The sequence below is a fragment of the Metopolophium dirhodum genome, chromosome 3 (assembly GCF_019925205.1).
Source record: "Metopolophium dirhodum isolate CAU chromosome 3, ASM1992520v1, whole genome shotgun sequence".
NCBI lineage: Eukaryota > Metazoa > Arthropoda > Insecta > Hemiptera > Aphididae > Metopolophium > Metopolophium dirhodum.
Genome location: NC_083562.1, coordinates 38,754,879 through 38,774,918, shown reverse-complemented (window position 1 = coordinate 38,774,918; position 20,040 = coordinate 38,754,879). Strand labels below are relative to the sequence as shown.

General features: G+C 33.5%; 1 protein-coding gene across 2 annotated transcripts in view; it reads left to right on the top strand.

The window, feature by feature from the left end:
• LOC132941043 (sushi, von Willebrand factor type A, EGF and pentraxin domain-containing protein 1) overlaps positions 1-15,817 on the top strand; it is a 93,655-nt gene extending 77,838 nt beyond the window's left edge. For both annotated transcript variants that reach the window (XM_061008890.1, XM_061008891.1), the window contains exons 6-25: positions 2,740-2,916; positions 3,764-3,946; positions 4,714-4,893; positions 5,101-5,322; positions 7,229-7,402; positions 7,478-7,682; positions 7,844-8,220; positions 8,973-9,173; positions 9,240-9,443; positions 9,744-9,926; positions 10,036-10,195; positions 10,280-10,395; positions 10,459-10,598; positions 10,729-10,855; positions 11,348-11,507; positions 11,577-11,728; positions 11,905-12,078; positions 12,319-12,498; positions 12,699-12,872; positions 14,142-15,817. In XM_061008890.1, coding sequence (XP_060864873.1) covers positions 2,740-2,916; positions 3,764-3,946; positions 4,714-4,893; positions 5,101-5,322; positions 7,229-7,402; positions 7,478-7,682; positions 7,844-8,220; positions 8,973-9,173; positions 9,240-9,443; positions 9,744-9,926; positions 10,036-10,195; positions 10,280-10,395; positions 10,459-10,598; positions 10,729-10,855; positions 11,348-11,507; positions 11,577-11,728; positions 11,905-12,078; positions 12,319-12,498; positions 12,699-12,872; positions 14,142-14,353 — 3,701 coding nt within the window. In that variant the 3' untranslated portion in view covers positions 14,354-15,817. The remainder of the gene's footprint in view (positions 1-2,739; positions 2,917-3,763; positions 3,947-4,713; positions 4,894-5,100; positions 5,323-7,228; positions 7,403-7,477; positions 7,683-7,843; positions 8,221-8,972; positions 9,174-9,239; positions 9,444-9,743; positions 9,927-10,035; positions 10,196-10,279; positions 10,396-10,458; positions 10,599-10,728; positions 10,856-11,347; positions 11,508-11,576; positions 11,729-11,904; positions 12,079-12,318; positions 12,499-12,698; positions 12,873-14,141) is intronic.
• The last annotated feature ends 4,223 nt before the right edge of the window (positions 15,818-20,040 follow it).

Genomic DNA, 20,040 nt, shown 5'->3' with positions numbered 1-20,040 from the left:
GTTATATAAATGTATTACAAGATTATTACAAACGGAGCTGTTGTAATACCATTTATTGACATTTTTTAATTTTGATGTATCTATATTGCACCCAAATCCGAACCAAAATTATTCTTTCTAAGCTATTTCCATTAATCTCAAAACTAAATTTTGATAAAGCATTAAAAACTTATTATAAAACTAGTTGGTGGATTAGATAAATAACTTTACTATGTCCTGAGCTGTGCTCTGATTCTAAAAAATAAAAATTCAGTTTTTAAAATAATCTATTAATAGTGCTAGCAAGCACATATGGTATTTTTCTATTCAATAATATAATAATATACTCTTATTATTATTTATGATAATAGTGATTTAAAATTAAAAACATTGATAACACATCATTATATTAAACTTTCATTATCTTACTAAATTAACTAAAAAATCTAATAAAAAAATGTCAGTTCTATAAACATTTAACAATTAATGATTCAAGAAAAAGTTAAAAACAAATTAAAGAAGACATCCGTTTTTCTTTTTTTTAATTATTTAAACTGGTAGAGCTACAAATCAAATTTGTATTACCTATATTGATATTTTTCATTTGGTAACAGTGTTGTTATTGAGATCAATACATACAGAAAAACTGTTACCTATTGTACCTATAATAATTAGGTAATTGTACGTATTATAATTATATTTTTAAAAAAAGTGTTCAGTAGACAGTAGTATTACACTTTTTATATTTTGATACTTGTTAATTGTTAAATGTGAAATTGTATATTTTCACTTTACTATTTAGATATTTTTTTAATCAACATTCTTTTTTTTTTTTAAATTTATTGTTATTTGTTTTTATATGTTCTTTAGTACGGCCTGCGTGCTATAACTGTTCTTTTAATGACTAGACAAATATTCCAATGCTAAAAATAAAAATTAAATTAAATGTTCAAAGCCATATATCTTATAGTTTAAAAAAAAAAAAAGTTACAGTGGTTCTTGTTGACAAAATCATTTTTAAATACATTTATCATCTTTATCGAGTGTTTTATTTAACACAGGTACCTAATACAAATATTATAAAAGACGCCCCAGGGAAATGTACTTTATACAATAATTTATTATTGTTAAGATAAATGTTGTTAGTGTTTTAAATTACTTAGACGATTCATTTGAGCTGTTCCGATGATGCTGTGTCAATATTAAAATTATTAAATGACAATAAATCAGTACAACTATTCTAACTAGGTAGCATTTTTTCTCCAACAGATCAAATACATTTTACTAAACGGAAAATACTCACTTTGACGCTTTTAACTGTATACTTAGAATAAGTATAGCAGGTATATTATTATTTTCCTAAAGCTCTAAAATTATTTCAACACAAAATATTATTATTGTTATCGATCTGCGGGGACGTGATTATTTTATATTACACTTGTGAGAGGCTGTGGTTTCTCCTCAACAACCCTGTGAACGCTGATAGGTATTCTCCATCCATCTTCTACTGTTCTACATTTTCATCACAGCGTGATTACGGTATATAACGTATTTTCTCCTCTTAACGACCTCTCTATTTTATCCTTTTTCGACCATTCAGGATTCGTTATTGAATTATTGTATGTTCAAATTTTAATACCTAATTTTCAAAGCTAAATGTTTGAAAAGGTATAATTATAGGTATAATAAGGTATAATTATGTATGTACATAATAATGTATCTAATTGATGCAATGTATTGCATTCCAGCAACTATCTATGTAATAATGCTACACACACACACACACACACACCATATCATATCCATAGTGTATGGTTTACTGAGTTAATAATTAATATAGATTTATAATAATTACATTAATAGATGATTCGTATATCGGTGTTTATCGTTCTATATAATATAATATTATGTATCAAATTGGAAACTGTCAAAAAATTATTGTAAATTATTCGAATATATAGGAGCGATTGTATAGCGATTGTATATCCGTGTATACTTTATTAAGCCAGAGGTCGCCAATCAGTGAATCGCGATCGACTGGTCGATCTTAAGTCAAATATTGGTCGATCTTATTAAAAATGAATTATACTAATATCAGCTGTTGATCAATTGCGTAATCTTTAAGTTTAAACCACCTTTACGCTTTATATACAAAGTATACAGTATACTTATTAACGAAGAAAAACATACAATTTTCCAATAGAGAAAGAATTAAATAGAATAATATTGTTATACATTATTTTATTAGTACGTGGAATGAAATAATATAAATAGTACACCTAAACAAATAGTTGTAGATCGCCGGATAATACTTGAAATTCTTAATGTGGCTCACTTGTTGGAAAAATTTGGCGACCCCCCCAACTAGGGGGGGGTTGCTTAAGGGCTTTAACACCCCCTAAGTCAAAATTAGCCCCCCCTTAAAAAATCGTTTAAAAATTTTAAATGAAAAATTGATATAATTTATCGAATTACAATTATAACACAATAGCATTGTTTATAATATAACATTGTATCACACCAAGTATGATTTTTGTTTTGTTTCTGTTTTTAAAAATAATTTGGACTGTCCTGTGTGGGCCCGGAATTATGGTTTTTGTTTTGTTTTAGTGGTTGTATTTACTTGTTTACATATAGGCAAATAATGGTGTTAGGTCCCATTAAAGACACAACCTAGAGCTAAGCACCCCCTTGTTCAAATGTCTAGTTGCGCCTACGGGCGACCCCTGCTTTAAGCTAACCGTGTTATTCTGCTTTCAGCGAGGACTTGCGGCACTCCGGGTGTAATTGCCAACGGTTGGCACCAAGGCGACTGTTCGGACTTCGGTTGCCGCGTGTTCTACAAGTGTTCGGACGGTTACGAACTCACCGGGAAATCGGAACGTCTCTGCCATTCAGACGGATATTGGGTACCAAAAGATTTACCTTCGTGTGTGCGTAAGTACTTCAATGCCGAGTTCGCGTGTGGTCGTTCTCTGCCGACCTATGACGATTTCCGACGGTAAACCGTTGTGGGTTTTACTGCAGTCTTCTCGTACACTCGCTATAATAGACCTAAAAAACTATACGTAGGTAATCGTGTTCTTGTCTTGATAACCGCGTGGTACCGTTTACGAGTACCGATAAACCGCATATCCCATACAAATCGAAACGTTACATCACAAAACCGTTTGTAGGTATAAATATGTCATAGTTGCTTTTGTCTAGTGAAAATATATAAATTCATGACAATAATAATGGTTTCTACATACGTCTTGAACAGGTCCACCATACTTTAAGACTGGCTATTTTTGTTTGTCGCTAAATTATACACCCCTATGTTATGACGAGCTAGAGGAGGTCCTGGATCGATGAGTTATTACTAATAATTAGTAACCACTATATTATTATTATTCTCTAAATCCGGTTCAGCAACCATATAATAACCAAACGCATAAAATCGAATTTAGACCGGTCGTAGCTAATAATTAAATAAATAATAATAATGTTATGGAGCCGTTTATAGACTGAAAAATTTGCGTGTTAACGCTCAATATTGAAACCATACTATGCATAACCTGTCGAATTAATTACAGCCACGGACCACATAGTAATATAACGTTTAGGTACGTAACTTAGGAAGACATAATATTTTATACCAAACACATAAATAATAATATAATATGTGTGTATTGACCGGTTAATGTCTGACAATATACCTCTACCTGCCCGAAGTGTTTCGCATACATAACTTATGGGTGAATTTACGTTCAGTTACTGTTTGGCGTTGTTTTCGCGTGTGTTGTGGTTTCAGCGGTTGACTGCGGTCCTCCCGAAAGTCCGTACAACGGAAACGCGGTATTCACGTCTACGTCCTACAATTCGGTAGTATCATACGAATGTAAATACGGTTACATACTGTCCGGTGAGCCGACTAGGCGGTGCGGTGCAGACGGCAAGTGGTCAGGCACGACGCCAATATGTCAAGGTAAATGCAAAAAAATGAGAATTTAAAGGCGGGCTCGGAAGAAAATGACAACTGCACGCAGCAAACGATTTAGTGTGGGATTTTAAATTTATATGCTTAAAAACTAACCTTTGTCGTCAGATATTCAACACATGCAGTCACACGATAATATATTATTATTATAGCCATTAGCCATTTATAGGAGGTACCAAAAGGTTAGGTTATTTAGATTTATATACCTTCGTATTTTTATAGTGAATTAAAATTACACTTTTTTTTCAATATCGGACTCGAGTGCAGATTTCAAAAACTTACGAAAACGAAATGTTTCTTAACATAGTTTCAATTTGAAAATTTAAAACCTAAAATATATTGTGTTTAATCTTTATTTCTAAATTTACGTTTTTTTTTCTACATTATGGCTGTAGGTACAATAATGGCGTAACGATTGTTCTTTTATATTTTTTTTTTAGGTATTCAATCTTCATCGATGTACCTATAAAATAGTTTTATTTTGTTGGCATAAATTACAGCATATACTGCCATAATATTAAAAAAAATATTGCCGCTGAAACAGAGATATTATACAAAGTATTATATTGATAAGATTATAAGATTATTATATATGTAGCGCGGAAGTGTTACTATTATTAGCTATTTGCATATTATTGGAACTCGGGAAACCCTAATAAATCGTGATTCACATTGATTTGGCTGTACACCCTTTTAGTTTTTTTAGTTTTTTTTTTTTTTTGAATCCACCCAAAACAATAAAAATGTAACGATAGAGATAGATTGCGGATCTCCGGGAGAGCTTCATAACGGTTGGCTAGAGAACACTGAAAGCGGCACTGGTCTAGGCGCGACGATTATTTACCGATGTCAAGACGGAATGCTTCTTGTAGGGAACTCTTCGACAGTGTGCCTTGCCGATGGACAGTGGCGTTATCCACCACCGCTGTGCCTAGGTGAGTTTAATTTGCCAGCCGACATATGGTCGCTTAAAAATAATATTATATATACTTATATCATATTGTATACGACTTGTCTGTGTGCTCGTCGGCAACTGCAAAGTACCGAAATGTACATTATAATCATTTCTCGTAGCGATCGTATTAAAAAAAAAAACCACCGTAATCTCATAATGATGATGGGTATAAATGTGTGCGTTACAGCTCCATGTGTCGTGCCGGTTATCCAACAAGGTCACGTGAACATCACTCGGTCAAACGATTCCACTCCTTATGTACCGAAAACTGTCGGTGGTCCCATTTTAGCGAAACACGGTGACAAATTGTCTGTAAAGTGCAACGCCAAGTACGAGCCAGCCGGCGGGAACAACGATCTCGCCACGTGTAATAATGGTACCTGGACCTACATACCGAAATGCGAACCAGGCAAGGCATATATTATAATTTATTTTTACTGCTGTTTTCATTCACTTTATCACACTTGTCACTTATACTTAGATACGGTTTAATACTGTAAATTTGTTCTAGTAGGATTTTTTTTTTTCACGATGTGTATTAGATTCTGAGCGAAGCGATGAATGTATTGATTTTGCAACGATGTGTGTTTTTTTTTTGTGTCTGTCATCACCTTTTAGGACAATAAAAGTGCTTGGGTTCTCTTCAACTGTAACTTTTCTGATAGAAAAATGAATCTAGTTGGTACTTTGGGGGGTCAAAAGTAAAAATTTCTGAGTAATTTTCAAACGCGACGTGAAAAACAAAAGAAAAATTAAGGAAAAACGGGAATTTTTACGCAAAATCTGTTTTCGAGAAAATCGATTTTGGTTTTTGGTGCAATTCTAAAACAAATGACTGTAGGTACATGAAATTTTGACTGAATGATGTTTATATTAACATTTTCTATACACCTTAACATTTTCCAAATATTTTGACTTATTTTGAGCTGTTTACGGCCATTGTCAGTTTTCAATTTTTTTAGTTTTTTTTTCTATAAATATCAATAAAATTTTATCTGTTGGGTAACAAAACTTGAAAATTTATTAGAAGGCTCCTAGGTTATTGTTTCAAAGGCAGATGAAAAAAATTAAAAATCCTTGGTCACAGCTTTTATCTATAAGCATTTAAAGTTCAAATCTTGACAAAATACGGAAAAATCACGAAAATTAGCAAATTATTTTGAGTTGAGAATTCATAAAAATTTTTCTTTTTAAATCTAAGATTTGAAAATGTAATACAAGATTGTCCATAAGTTTGTCTACCTTTATCAAATAAAAAAAAAATGTCTACAAGAAAGTCAAATTAAATTTTTATGAGCGTTTGAAATTTATATTTTTACAACATTTGATATTCACTCGATTTCTCGTGTAACGATTTTCTTATTTTGTTGTAATTAAAAAACGTATGACTGTAGATACTTGAAAATTTCACTGAATGTTTGTATTAGCATTTTCTATACACGATAAAATTTTGAAAATAATTTGACTCTTTTTGAGCTGTTTACGGACATAGTCAGTTTTCAATTTTTTTAGTTTTTTTTTTATTATAAATATAAATACAATTTTATTTGTTAGATAAAAAAGCGTGAAAATTTAATATAAGGCTCCTGATATATATTATTCTAATAGCAGTTGAAAAATATTAAAAATACATAAGCTCAATTTTTTTTTTAATTTATAAAATGTTCAACTTTTATAGCTAAGGATTGAAAATTGAAAACAAGGCTCCACGTAAATAGGTTATATATAAACTACTTTATTCACAATAATATCATCAAATATACTTGGTAATATCATAGGCTGACTGACCGTTTTTGCTCAGAATCGTTTTTCTTATACAATGATATTATATCATTGAATTCAAATTTAACATTACAGTGACCCACTTGTAGCCTACTGTACAGCAGAGCGACATCCACTTACCCACCTTTTTTTCTTCTTTCTTATTTCGGTGTTTAAAAAAAAAATCGATCAAATTTATCATAGACCCTCACCAATTTTAATTGTTAAAAATTTTAACTTTTCATACTTATGCCCCTCCCCCCTATTTAAATTGTGCGTTTTTTCAGGCTAATCGTTTTGTAAAATCAAAACCTACCTGTCATTTATTATTTATTTGACTAAAAGGCAACTTATAAACTATATTATTTTACCATATTAATTATTTGTACGTTCGCATTAAGTAGACGTATATCGTTAAGCGTTAAACAAACATTTTGTATATAATTTATAAGCTCTCGATTTATCACGTTACACCTTGATCTACGGACAAACAATTAAATGGGACCAGAATAATTATTGAGCTCATTAAAAGATTGAAATTATGTTTTTTTCAGCTCATTGCAAACGACTACCACTGATTCCAAAAAACGGCATAGTTCTGGCACCACGAATGGGTCACGGTGCCAAGGCAAAGTTCTCATGTCGAGATGGCTACTCACTAGTGGGGGACCGGTACACAGAATGCCGGTACGGAAATTGGTCCGGAGAAACTCCAAAATGCGACGAAGGTATTTAACATTTGATTAATACGACCGTTAATTTCTGGCACCGGACCGTGAAATACATTATTATTATTTTTCCAGTTTATTGCACTTTCCCTGGATATATAGATCACGGTAAAGTGTTATTGGTGGGAAGTATGGGTGTTTACGACTATAGACCATATGTTCGTAAGATAAAAAACAACAAGCAAATCTCGTTCGAATGTGATCGAGAATACGTAATCGAATCAGGACCTGTAGGTGCAACCTGTATCGGAGGAAAATGGAGCCCCGGATATCTGCCAAAGTAAAATTATAATAATAACCATAATATCCTCATGAAATACACACGATGATTGTTTTTAATCTACCAAAAACGATCTAAAAAATATGCTTAGAAACGCAATTTAATGTACAATATATTATTAATTATTATTTCAAAATATATTTGTACTATTCTCGTTTTAGGTGCGTACCATCAATACATCCAAAACTCAGACTCAGTAGATCTATTAAGAATAGCACTGATATCAATACGAATGAACTGATTACGGAAAAACCTGGTTTTTATCAGATTGGCAAATTAATAACCTCTATAAAAGCTTGGTGGAAAAGAAGTAAACGTGCGTTATCAGCACAAAATCAACAAGTAATGAAAGCCAAACAGACTTCTAATAAAGATCAAACGGCCAAAAATCCGGGAGTAAATAGAGGGTCCAGAGGTCGGGAATCTGGGGATTTATCATTCAAAGATTATGACACTGAAGATGGTAACTCTACGATCGACGGAGAAAAAGCACCGCACAAAGGCGCTAAAGGCAAAGGCAAACATGGAAAAAGAAAAGGTAGGTTTTATATTTCGTATGAAATACTATACATACAGATTAAAAAATATATATTAAAATATATTATTGTTATTAAATTAAGACCAGGATTTCAATGCATTTTTAATTTTGTTTGATTGGACAATGCTTTCTTAGTAAAAAAGATGTTATTCATACAACAGATAGTTTTATATTCAAACCGTTACATATATATGGTATTTTAATAATTTAAAGTGCACATTATGCAAGAGTTTTGTATACAGTTAACTAAAATAAAAATTTCATTTCAAAACATCATTTCGATAAATGTATATGCGTTTCATAAACAATTGTTTTGTTTACTATCTCTATTACTTATGTTATCTATACACTACAGTGAGTTTATCAGTCGACGGCCATGGTCAATTACCAATGTTTCATAAATGCTACACCGCGATCGTATGTTTTATACTATTTTTAGTAGTGAATAAAGCACTAAAAATATGTCGTTCAACAATTCAAATATAATTTTTACTATGAAAGAAATATCATAGTTAGATATATTTTAATATTATACATACCTATATATTTAAACTATACTATTGTTAAAATACAGTAATATTAAAAAGATTTTTTCTAAATTAATGAAAATAAATCATAGTTTTTTTTAAGTTTGGCTTTTTATAAGAACAATTTTAACGTGTTTGTGTCATTAAGTTCGGATTCTATAAGTTTAGTTATCATATTATACCAGTATGTAATACAATATATACTTTTTTGGTTTTGATTCACAGTTGGTCCTTGTGAACCTCTAACAAATAGTTCTAGTGTACATATAGAAGTTGTGAGACAAGGAAAGCATGCTAATGTAACCCATTCACATGGAACCGTACTCAAAGTGTCATGTGATCATGGGTACCAACCTAACGTGGTTAATGGAACAGCCAAATGCTGGAGAACTCGATGGAAGCCAGCAAAACCTGACTGCAAACTTAGTAAGAGTAATTAACTTTTTCTTAATATACTTGTATAATTTATAACTATTTTAATTTCATTTACAGAACCTTGCTTAATACCATACTCGGCAAATGGTTTTTACAGTAAAGTGGAACCTACGTATTTAAATGTAACGGAAAGCACTGAGTTCATGGATGGTGAAATCGTAACTATTACATGTTTTTCTGGGTTTAACTTAAAAGGCCCTTCGAGAATGGAATGCAGAAAGGGCGACTGGGATGTTGGAACTATTTCCGAGTGCACTCCTGGTAACACAATTATTTATTTTAATTAAATAAAAGGTTAATGTTTGATGTTTTAGTATACACTAATATAATATGATTTTGTACAGTACTTAGTAATAAGAAACAGTGTATAGTAATAGGATTAATATATATATATATATATATAGAGAGAGAGAGAGATAAAGATAAATATTAGTGAGATGCTTACAATATTAGTGGTGAAAAAGGAAATTTTTATTGTTACCTAATTGTTGAATAGATTATAGTTGTGCAATATTATAATTTAAAAATCAATTTAAGTCATCATTAAACATTTGATTTCAGCTCCATGTGAGTTACCGGCTATAACTCATGGCCAATACTTACTTGGATATAGAGCAGGCCTTACCATAGCTAATGGATCATTCGTTACCTTCCAATGCGATCCAGAGTTCATAAAAACTACATCAGTTTCCATCGAATGTGTATTAGGCCGATTAGTTCCTAAAGTACCTTCTTGTAAAAGAGGTAATTTCAAATTTATTTCAAATAAAATATTATATATGAAATAATGTATTATATAGTACTTACAAGTTTTGTAAATAAGAAAATAATGGTTATACAAATGTATTTCCAGATGGTGGATTATTCATTACCGGTGCGGATATTTTGAAAAAAAGCGAATTAGGCACCATTGATCTTTTGTCCGGGCTTCGAGGATCTTGCGGACCCCCAGAATCGGTCCACGGATCAATGGTGTTTCGAAACGGAGAACTGTTAAAAGACGCGGAAAAGAGGTTAGTGCTCCCCACAACTTATTATAAAAATGGCATGCAATATAGTTACTTTCAATTTGTGATAAATTGTATATTTATCTTTAGTTTTCCCGACGGGACAGAAGTGACGTTTAATTGTATCGGAAACATTATAGACGAAAAGGTCACGTGGCGTATACGATGCGAGGACGGCAACTGGATTGGCCGGTCGTTGAATTGCAGTGAGTCGTTGTTAGTTTATAATTTAGCCGTGAGGGCGGACGTATATTGACATTAAATTTCAGCGAAACCCGTCGAAACCATGAACTCCACTTTGGACAACACCACTTGCATGTTTCGGAACAGCGAGCCCAACGTGGTGACGTTTATAAGTGACACGATGATCACGAACGAGCTGACCGAGTTTAACGCAGGAACGGCTTTGGTAATATTTACGACTTGTAATAACACAAACTGGCAAACATTGCATAATATGTTATTATTAATTATTTTATGATAATGCAAGTTATTTGTCGCACGTATGTGAGTATGATTTCGCGGTGTGCTCGGTTTAGGTGTCCCGATGCTCAGACATTGGAAAATACGCAATGGAAGGATCCAACAGGCGGGTGTGTTCGAATGGTGAATGGTCCGGACAACGTCCGGTTTGTTTTGGGCTCAACCAGGAAAACGATTATGCACGTATGTTGTAAAAATGTGGACATATTATTTATTTATTTTGCTCCTTGTGTTGGCTCTTACACTTCCTGAGATTTTTCTATAGTAAAATATTCAGAATTTATTATTACAATTATTTAATTGACAATATTTAAACTAAAAAGTTGATTTTTAATCTTAAACTATTAACCTTTTACTATTTTCAATTAATGCATACATTTACTTTTAAAGTGTTAAATGTTATTATGTTAATAAGAAAAATAATTTAATTTATAAAATCATCAACAAAATAGATACATCACAATTTATAGATTATATATATTAATAGATACAAAATATTATTTAAATTAAGATCTTATGATCTATTAGAGTTATAAATATAATAGTAATATTAATTATTTTCATATATTATTGCGAAAAATTAAAACTCGTTCGGTTAACACGTTATTGTTTTTGTAAAATATGTCAGACTTTAAAAGTCGTCTACGCATATTAATTCGTTTGTACCGTTTAAAGTGGAAAAACCGCCAACAATACTGTTTCGCCATCAACTAGGACCAATTGCGCAGAGTAACGAAGGACGATTGGTCGTCTACCCGGGAACGATTTTGCACATGGAGTGTTTGTGGATTAAACGGTTCGGCACTCCGAAATGGAATGTCAGTCATTCGTTCCGGTAACGTACCTGTGGTTTTACTTTGTTTTTGATTTGAGTATACGTAATTTCATTACGTCGGTGTTGCAGAAAGTATCCCGAGGGATGGACAACCGACCCTGGCCGAGACCCGGACCTGGAGTATCGGTTGAGTATCTATCACGCGAGCAGAGACGACTCCGGGCTGTTTTCTTGCATCACCCCCACAAGGCACACTCATTCGGTCGAAATAATCGTAAAAGGTTCGTATTCTTCAATATTGTTTAATTCACACTCGACAATGAAATAATCATATTGTATATAATAACTGCAGTAATGACGATAACGGTTGTCTTACAAAATATGTAATTAAATAATATTATTGTAATATATATATATATATATATATATATATATGTATACTTAACGAATATTATAGCCGTGCACTGTCCGTCTATACCGTCGAAACGAAGTTTGATCATTGGTTCGCAAAACACAAAACTAAACACTCGCGTTAAGTTTTCTTGCGCCAGAGGCAACAATCTGATCGGGGCCTCCGAAATCGTCTGTTTGCCTTCGGGTAACTGGAGCGATCCGATCCCCGCATGTGAGAGTAAGTTTATAGACTACTATAGTAGTATTATATTATGTGTTATAACTGTATATTATACATATAATATACGGATAAAACTAAAAAAAACTTTTCCACAAAATGAAATATAATATTTATTATGAGTATAATATATAACTATAGTTTATAGCATGCTTTAAAAACTATACGTAATATTTACATAGCGGATAGTCGAAAAACATTATTATTCCGACCTTATATTTTATTTTTTATTTTCGATAGTCATCGAGTGCGAAAAGATCGATAACCTAACCGACCCGAACCTACGGATAGCCGTGCTCAGCCGCCAAGTGGGTGGTGAAATAATGTTTAGCTGCATGCAAGGGTTCGGACTCGACGGGCCCACACACTCGACGTGCCTGTCAACCGGCGAATGGGAACAGCCGTTCCCCACGTGCGCAGGTATAATATATTATATTACAGATTTGACACGATATATTATTATTATTATTATTGCAAAACTATATAGAAGGGGAGGCTATCGCGTTTTTGCGGGTACTCAGTGACTTCGAAAAACTGATCCCCTCCCCGACACCACCACCACCACAACCAACCACCCCTTTTTGATCTCGGGCCCTAAGTGTAGTATTGATATGTTGTAGCGGTCACTTGTCCCTGGCCAGGGGACCCGCCGCACGGTTACGCGGCCGTCTCGCAAAACTCGTACAGGCCCGGCGAACACGTGTCCATCAGCTGCGAACCGTACTACGTGTTGGACGGTCAGCCCAAGCTGGTTTGTGGGGACAACGGAGAGTGGTCAGCGCCAATGCCAATCTGTAAGTGGGGCGGGTAGAGTGTGCATGTATAGCGACTTCGAACGAATGCCGCCCGAAGCGTCCTGGAATACGTCACGACGGATCTCCTGGCCAAAATATTGTAATTTATTAACTCCCGTCCGCCAAATCCAGGGGTGGCCGACATGCGGAGGCGTCTTATCGAATAATGTCAAAAATCAAACTTGATATAATATTTATGAGTTATGACTTATATGATTAAGATTCGGTTAGTTTTAAAACATAATATAATATACACACGTCACACATACACGGCGATAACCGTTAATTTTGTCGTGAACCACATATTATAATGGTACTTCAGTAAATAGAAGTTAAATTTTTTTTTTTAAACTTTAAGAAACAAACAATGATAATCATAGAAATGTTTATCAATGTTCTTCGACATTTAAAAAAAAAATAACTACAAACGTCTTGTTATTTTCTAAAATATTATATTATATTATCTGGTTCGAGACGAGAGGCTTATCACCCAACATAATATCAAATCTTTTAGTAACGCGTTCACTTCCGACGATACGTATGTTTGCATTGTTCATTAATATTGGTACCGTCGTGATAATATATATCATCTAATATTGAGTGGACACATATCCATTTTTAAATAATACACCCCATGCAGAAATGAAAATAATTATACGTCAACTTTCTTTTCTTCTAATACAATACGTAATTTAAATCATATTAGTTTAAATATCACGTTGTATAATGTGCATATATTAATCGGAATTGTGTCTTATTTCTAATAATATATTATTTTACATACGGTATAGGTTATATTAATAAAATGTTTAAAACGTTTAAATTTCAAACAGATTTGACTGAAAAATGACCACAAATTATTATATTACGTATTTTAAAGTAGGTGTAATAAAATACAAGTAACGTAATATCTTAACTCAAAAATTGTTTAAATTGCAGTCGTATGCATACGAAAATATAAATTATATAGCTACCTAAAAAATGAGTATCCTAATATAAATTTAAAAATCATAATATACTTTAGCCCAAATCGATTGCTGCACGTACACCTCTGTAAGGTCGACTTGTTTTCGGCACAATTGTTTTCTCGGCACCCGATAAAAATAATATAATATTATTTATCAACGCGTAGTGCCCGCCTCATACGTTATATACGCCTCGGTGGCCGCACGTTCGTTCGTCCGCGTCCGCTTTTCAATAACGATTTCGAAGTCGCTCTTCTCGCACCCGGTGCCCGAACCGGCCGACTGTATTGCCTCGTGTTCGCAGGTGTTCAAGCCTGCCCGTACCCGGGCACTGTGATCCGGGGCCGCATGTCCACCGTCAAGTTTTACTACGCGATCGGCGACGTGATCACTTTCAGCTGCGACGAGAACTTGAAGATCAAAGGCGCCCCCGTGCTGCGGTGCCTCAAACACGGAAAATGGTCCAATTCCATACCGACGTGCGTGTCCAGGAACGAGACTCAGCGGACACAGTAGACTGCACTCGTGTTTTCGTCCCCCCCACCCCCCCCCCCCCAGCAGACAGCATAATATATTATACCCCGCCGACATAATATTGTAACGTTATATATATATATATATTATTATATAATATAGAGAATTTTTGCACAGCGCCGGTTGAACACTCCGGTCAAAATGACGTCCGGTTAAGTTGTACGGTAGTATAATATAATATAACGTTGTAATCTAAACTTTAGTTTTTGCGTTATCGGATGTCTTGTATATTATTCCGATTAGCTATTTTATCCCATTGCAATTTCTAACCATGAACCTTTAAACTGGTTTATGTTTTATGGTTATATTTTCATTGTAATAGATATTTTATATGTTGATAAGATAATAACCGATATTATCCAGGCGCCTGTTAAAATGTTTAAAAGTACCGATTACGATGGTCAAATAACCGTACCGATATGTGGGGCGCATGCGCAAAGGCTTCTCTTGGTAAATTACGTTATCGGATTCATACCTTATTTTCAACCGGCATTGTGCAAAAACTCTCTAATACTTCATACGACGACACGTGAAATAGTCACGACGATCGTTTGTATATTATTTTTTATTATTATAATTATTTTTTTTTTTTGATCTCCCAGATACCGTGGTTCCGGTTGTAAAATGTTTACCCGATGCCGTGTTCCTAACCTAACCCGTACGACACTATAATGACAATAGAAATATTCACGAAACCTCCATAACAAGTTTACACCGAGCGCCGAAACGATAGTAATTAGTTGCGATAGTAGTGCGAGTATACTGTTATAATAAATTGACGATTCGTCCTGCAAACGAGAAATGTTGAACATTGTGTCAGAATTCGATAAATTATAATATTTAAATAACCGCCGAGGAAATCCATTACAAATCAATAATTGCGTTTACGATTTATTACTCTAAACGGTTATTACGCAAGTCGTAACCAACAGCTGGTCCGACTCGATGTCACGTGGTGGGTGGTGGGTGGGCAGAAGCGTCCGTTTTCATCCACCTCGAGGGATATAATTCGTACGCTCCGGAAATTCATTATTATTTTGTTTATTAGTATACTCGACCTAGTCACGGTTATGATGCTGCACTTTAATAACATTTAAACATTTTGTGAATTTTTAAAATTTTCAACGCGGCACTATAATATTGTTTAATATCCACGAGGAGTTTACAAAACTTGATTTACAAGTAATCGCGTAACAAATGCGTATAAATATAATATGTCTGCCACGTCGTAGTATACCCACCCACCCATTCTGATTGTATAGTATATACTTATTATATAGTTTCTCATATATTTATTACATAATATATTATATATTATTATTGACAATAATACATATTGATTTTACCGTTTTCAATATAATATAGAAACGGCGGTGATATGATTCTAGAATCAAATGCAAACAAAACAAAAGTATATTATTAAATGTTATTAAAAAAAAAAAAAAACGAAATATAACCTTCTAACCCGTAAGATTAGTGATAAAACATTCTTAATACTCGTCGTTTGACTGTACTCTCACAATATTATAACTTTTATATTATATAGTGTTAACTCTCTAATACGTAAATCTATCTAATGTTGTTCATTGATTTATTCGTTTCATAATCTCGTCCATAGTATTATATATTATATAGATTAACCTTGTTGTAGAGTATAAAATTATAAATATATATATATATATTATATTATATGTACACCATACTATTATTGTACTGTATTTAAAATACCAATAAAGTTAAACGACATACATACATTCGGCTGTTATTGTTTGGTACAAAACAGCCTATGGGGGAAAACGATTTTCGTTTATTATTGCAGTGCAGAGCTAATATTTACTATTTTTAAGCTGAATGGGACTGTGGGAGTGATACAATCACATTAGCCCACCGCCGCCTTAAAATGTTTTATAAAACCTCGTGGGACATACCGTCTACATAGCTATAATATTATTATGTTTTTTTTTTTTCAAACAATAAAATATTATATCATACCTGCGAATCAATAACCGACTGTAACAATAGCCTAAAGAATATAAAACGGATTCGAAAAAATTGATTTCTTATTTCGTTTTCAAACGCTTTTTTTAAAAATTATTATTGTTGTTCTTATTTGGCGAGACGAGAATCATAAGCAAAACTATATCAAAGGATATGGCGCAGAATTTCTTTACCGGTGCGATAAACTACAATAATATTTTATATTATTCATAAACTAAAATAAGATATTATAATAATATTTTATTACCATCCCCGTATAAAGCCGGCGTCTTGTATAGGCAATTTTGATACGTGTATACGCGACGAATCAATGCCATACATCTCGGAGAAATAATAAACAATCGCAATATTATCTCCACGATAGTATAATACTATCTATGTTATTAAGATAATATTATCAGATAAACTATACGGATAAGCAGAACATGTGATAAACTTGGCGTCTATCGTGATTATACAAGTAGAATGGCGTGTCCGAATGAGGAGGTATGCGTTTATAATATGGACACTGGAGATGGTTTTAGCCCGACTTCTAGAAATTAAAACGGTCGTCCGATTTTTTTTTTTGATATTTTGAATCAGACTACGTCAACAGGTTTCAACTAGCGTTCGAAATGTTACTGTTTGAATTCATTCGAACGGGTAATTGTCTGCGAAATATTAAACGATGAAACGAACGCACTCATCGCGATTCGTATATCGAACCAACTGTAATAATATCTCGATACGTCTGTTCAATACTGCTGTTCGATATTTTGACGGTTGATACCTTTTTCTTATTATACATTCGACGTAATCGATCTCGTCTCTACTTAGAACCGAACACAGCAATATTATATCCGGCACGCGTCGGTATTATCGTATTTCCGATGCGATATCGGTCGATCTGCCGTATAGTAAGTTATATCGGCTGTTAGATTCCGACATTTGAAGTCGAAAGTGTGGCACAGATTACATAATATTCCGTTTCGTTTTCCGCCGTGGCGCAAATTACCAAAATTAACGTTTTCTAGACGCGGTGGCGCAAAAATACACTCGTTGAGTTTTTATATTTTGTCGCAAATCGTATACGCGCTTAAATGTACCTGCCGGCGGCGCAAATTGCAAGCAATTAAATTGGCGCGAAATACCGTTTCCCGTGAACACATATAGCAGCGCAGTTTTCGCTCAGCATAATAATAATATGCTATTATAAATCCCGCGCGGTAATGCTGAACGTGACTATATACCTACTTATATTAATATACCTTAACGTGCCGAAGTAAGCGTACAGAGCACCCGACAAACGTGCGGCCGCATCTCCAGATGATGAATTTTGCAATTTCCGGAACCATTAGAGAACGGTTTATATAATATATATATATACATACCGCGGCGAGTTTAAATGACGTCCGTTTATGTACGCGCACATAATGGAAACGGAAAGCAAACCGTCGCGCCCCCCCTCGCCCTCATCCACGACCGGCGACAGCCAAGACTTGGCAAACATTTGCCAAGATCGCAATGCGAAATAAACGACGAGACGCGTGCAAAACGACCAATCGAGTACGATTATTATAACGGCGATTAAACAAACAGCGAGAGAAAAAAAACCATCATTCTAAAACCCTATCGTGTTGGTAATTATATTTTATTAATTATTTTGAAAATTATTAATTTAATTAAAAAAGTTGAGCGGCGCGCGAAGAGGCGAGAAACGATATAATAATAATAATAATAATATAATATAATAGACTCTTATTTTTGGGCGGCACAAATTCAAAACGAAACCGAGCAACTTTTATCCGTGCGCGGGTGAAAGTTCTGTTCGCGTATAGTATTCAGTATTATGGAGACTTTTCGACTGTACTTTATCCACACGTGCAGGTGGTTTCGTATCATATACACTTGTCTCCGCAATACAAGTTTGGGGGAAAAGAAATTATAATTCATTTCAAGCTCGACTGTTATAAGGTCACATTATATTATATTATACCAACATTCATTTAAGATTACAAAGTAAAAACGCGTTATAATGGTTCTGTATAATAATAAACACGGTGCTATTTAATAATACGCATTATCATAATCAAATTATTTTCAACGTCTGAATCTTTCAATTTTTAAAGTTGTCAACTAACCATTATTCCTATTTTAGAAGTGCAAATACAACGAACGTCTCTCCAGCACCACCCATTCAAAAATTTTACAATTTTTTTTTACAGGAAATTAGCATGTAATTAGCATGAATTTGCATGACTATCGCCAAAATTTGCATGACAAAATATACAACTCTATGACAAAAAATGATGTGCGGTGCTGGAGAGACGACTCACCAGCACCGCCCAACGTGAAAAATTAAAAATAATAACAAACTCGATATACCAAAATGTAGCACGTGATTAGCACGAATTCGCACGATATACCCCGAAATTCGCACGTGTCTGGTCCGCGAACAAACCACGTTCGAATATTTCGCGCGTCTCGCCAGCACCGCCCAAAATGGAAATTTTGCGAAAATCAAAAAAATGTTTATGCCAATATTTAGCACGTGATTAGCACGAATTCGCACCATATACCCCAAAATTCGCACGTGTCTGGTCCGCGAACAAACCACGTTCGAATATTTCGCGCGTCTCGCCAGCACCGCCCAAAATGGAAATTTTGCGAAAATCAAAAAAATGTTTATGCCAATATTTAGCACGTGATTAGCACGAATTCGCACCATATACCCCAAAATTCGCACGTGTCTGGTCCGCGAACAAACCACGTTCGACTATTTCGCGCGTCTCGCCAGCACCGCCCAAAATGGAAATTTTGCGAAAATCAAAAAACTGTTTATGCCAATATTTAGCACGTGATTAGCACGATATACCCCGAAATTCGCACGTGTCTGGTCCGTGAACAAACCACGTTCGACTATTTCACGCGTCTCGCCAGCACCGCCCAAAATGGAAATTTTGCGAAAATCAAAAAAATGTTTATGCCAATATTTATTAAATTTTCATTTTCCATTATTTTTTAGTTTTATTTCTAGAAATGTTAATAAAATTTTATTTGTTGGTTAAAAAAGCTTGAAAATATAAAATAGAAGGCTCCTAGTATATTGTTTCAAAGGTAGATGAAAAATATTAAAAATATTTAGTCACAGTTTTTTTTTATAAGCATTTAAAGTTCAGAAATCACGAAAGTTAGCAAACTATTTTGAGTTGAGGATTCGTAAAAATTTTTCTTTTTAAATCTAAGATTTTAAAATATAATACAAGATTCCTTATAAGATTATCTACCTTTATCAAAAAAAAAATGTGTACGAGAAAGTCAAATTAAAGTTTTATGAGCGTTTGAAATTCAAATTTTTACAACATTTAATATTTACTCGATTTGTCATGTAGCGATTTCCTTATTTTGTTGTAATTCAAAATCGAATAACTGTAGATACATGAAAATTTCACTGAATGTTTATTATATTAGCATTTCCTACACACCATACAATTTTAAAAATATTTTGACTGTTGTGCCAAAAAGTGTAAAAATTGTATACAAGGCTCCTGATATATTGTTACAATAGCAGTTGTAAAATATGAAAAATACATTGGCACAGTTTTTTTTATAAGCATTTAAAGATCAAATCTTGACAAAATTTATCAAAATATCGAAAATTATCAATCATTGTAATTAATAAATTATAAAAT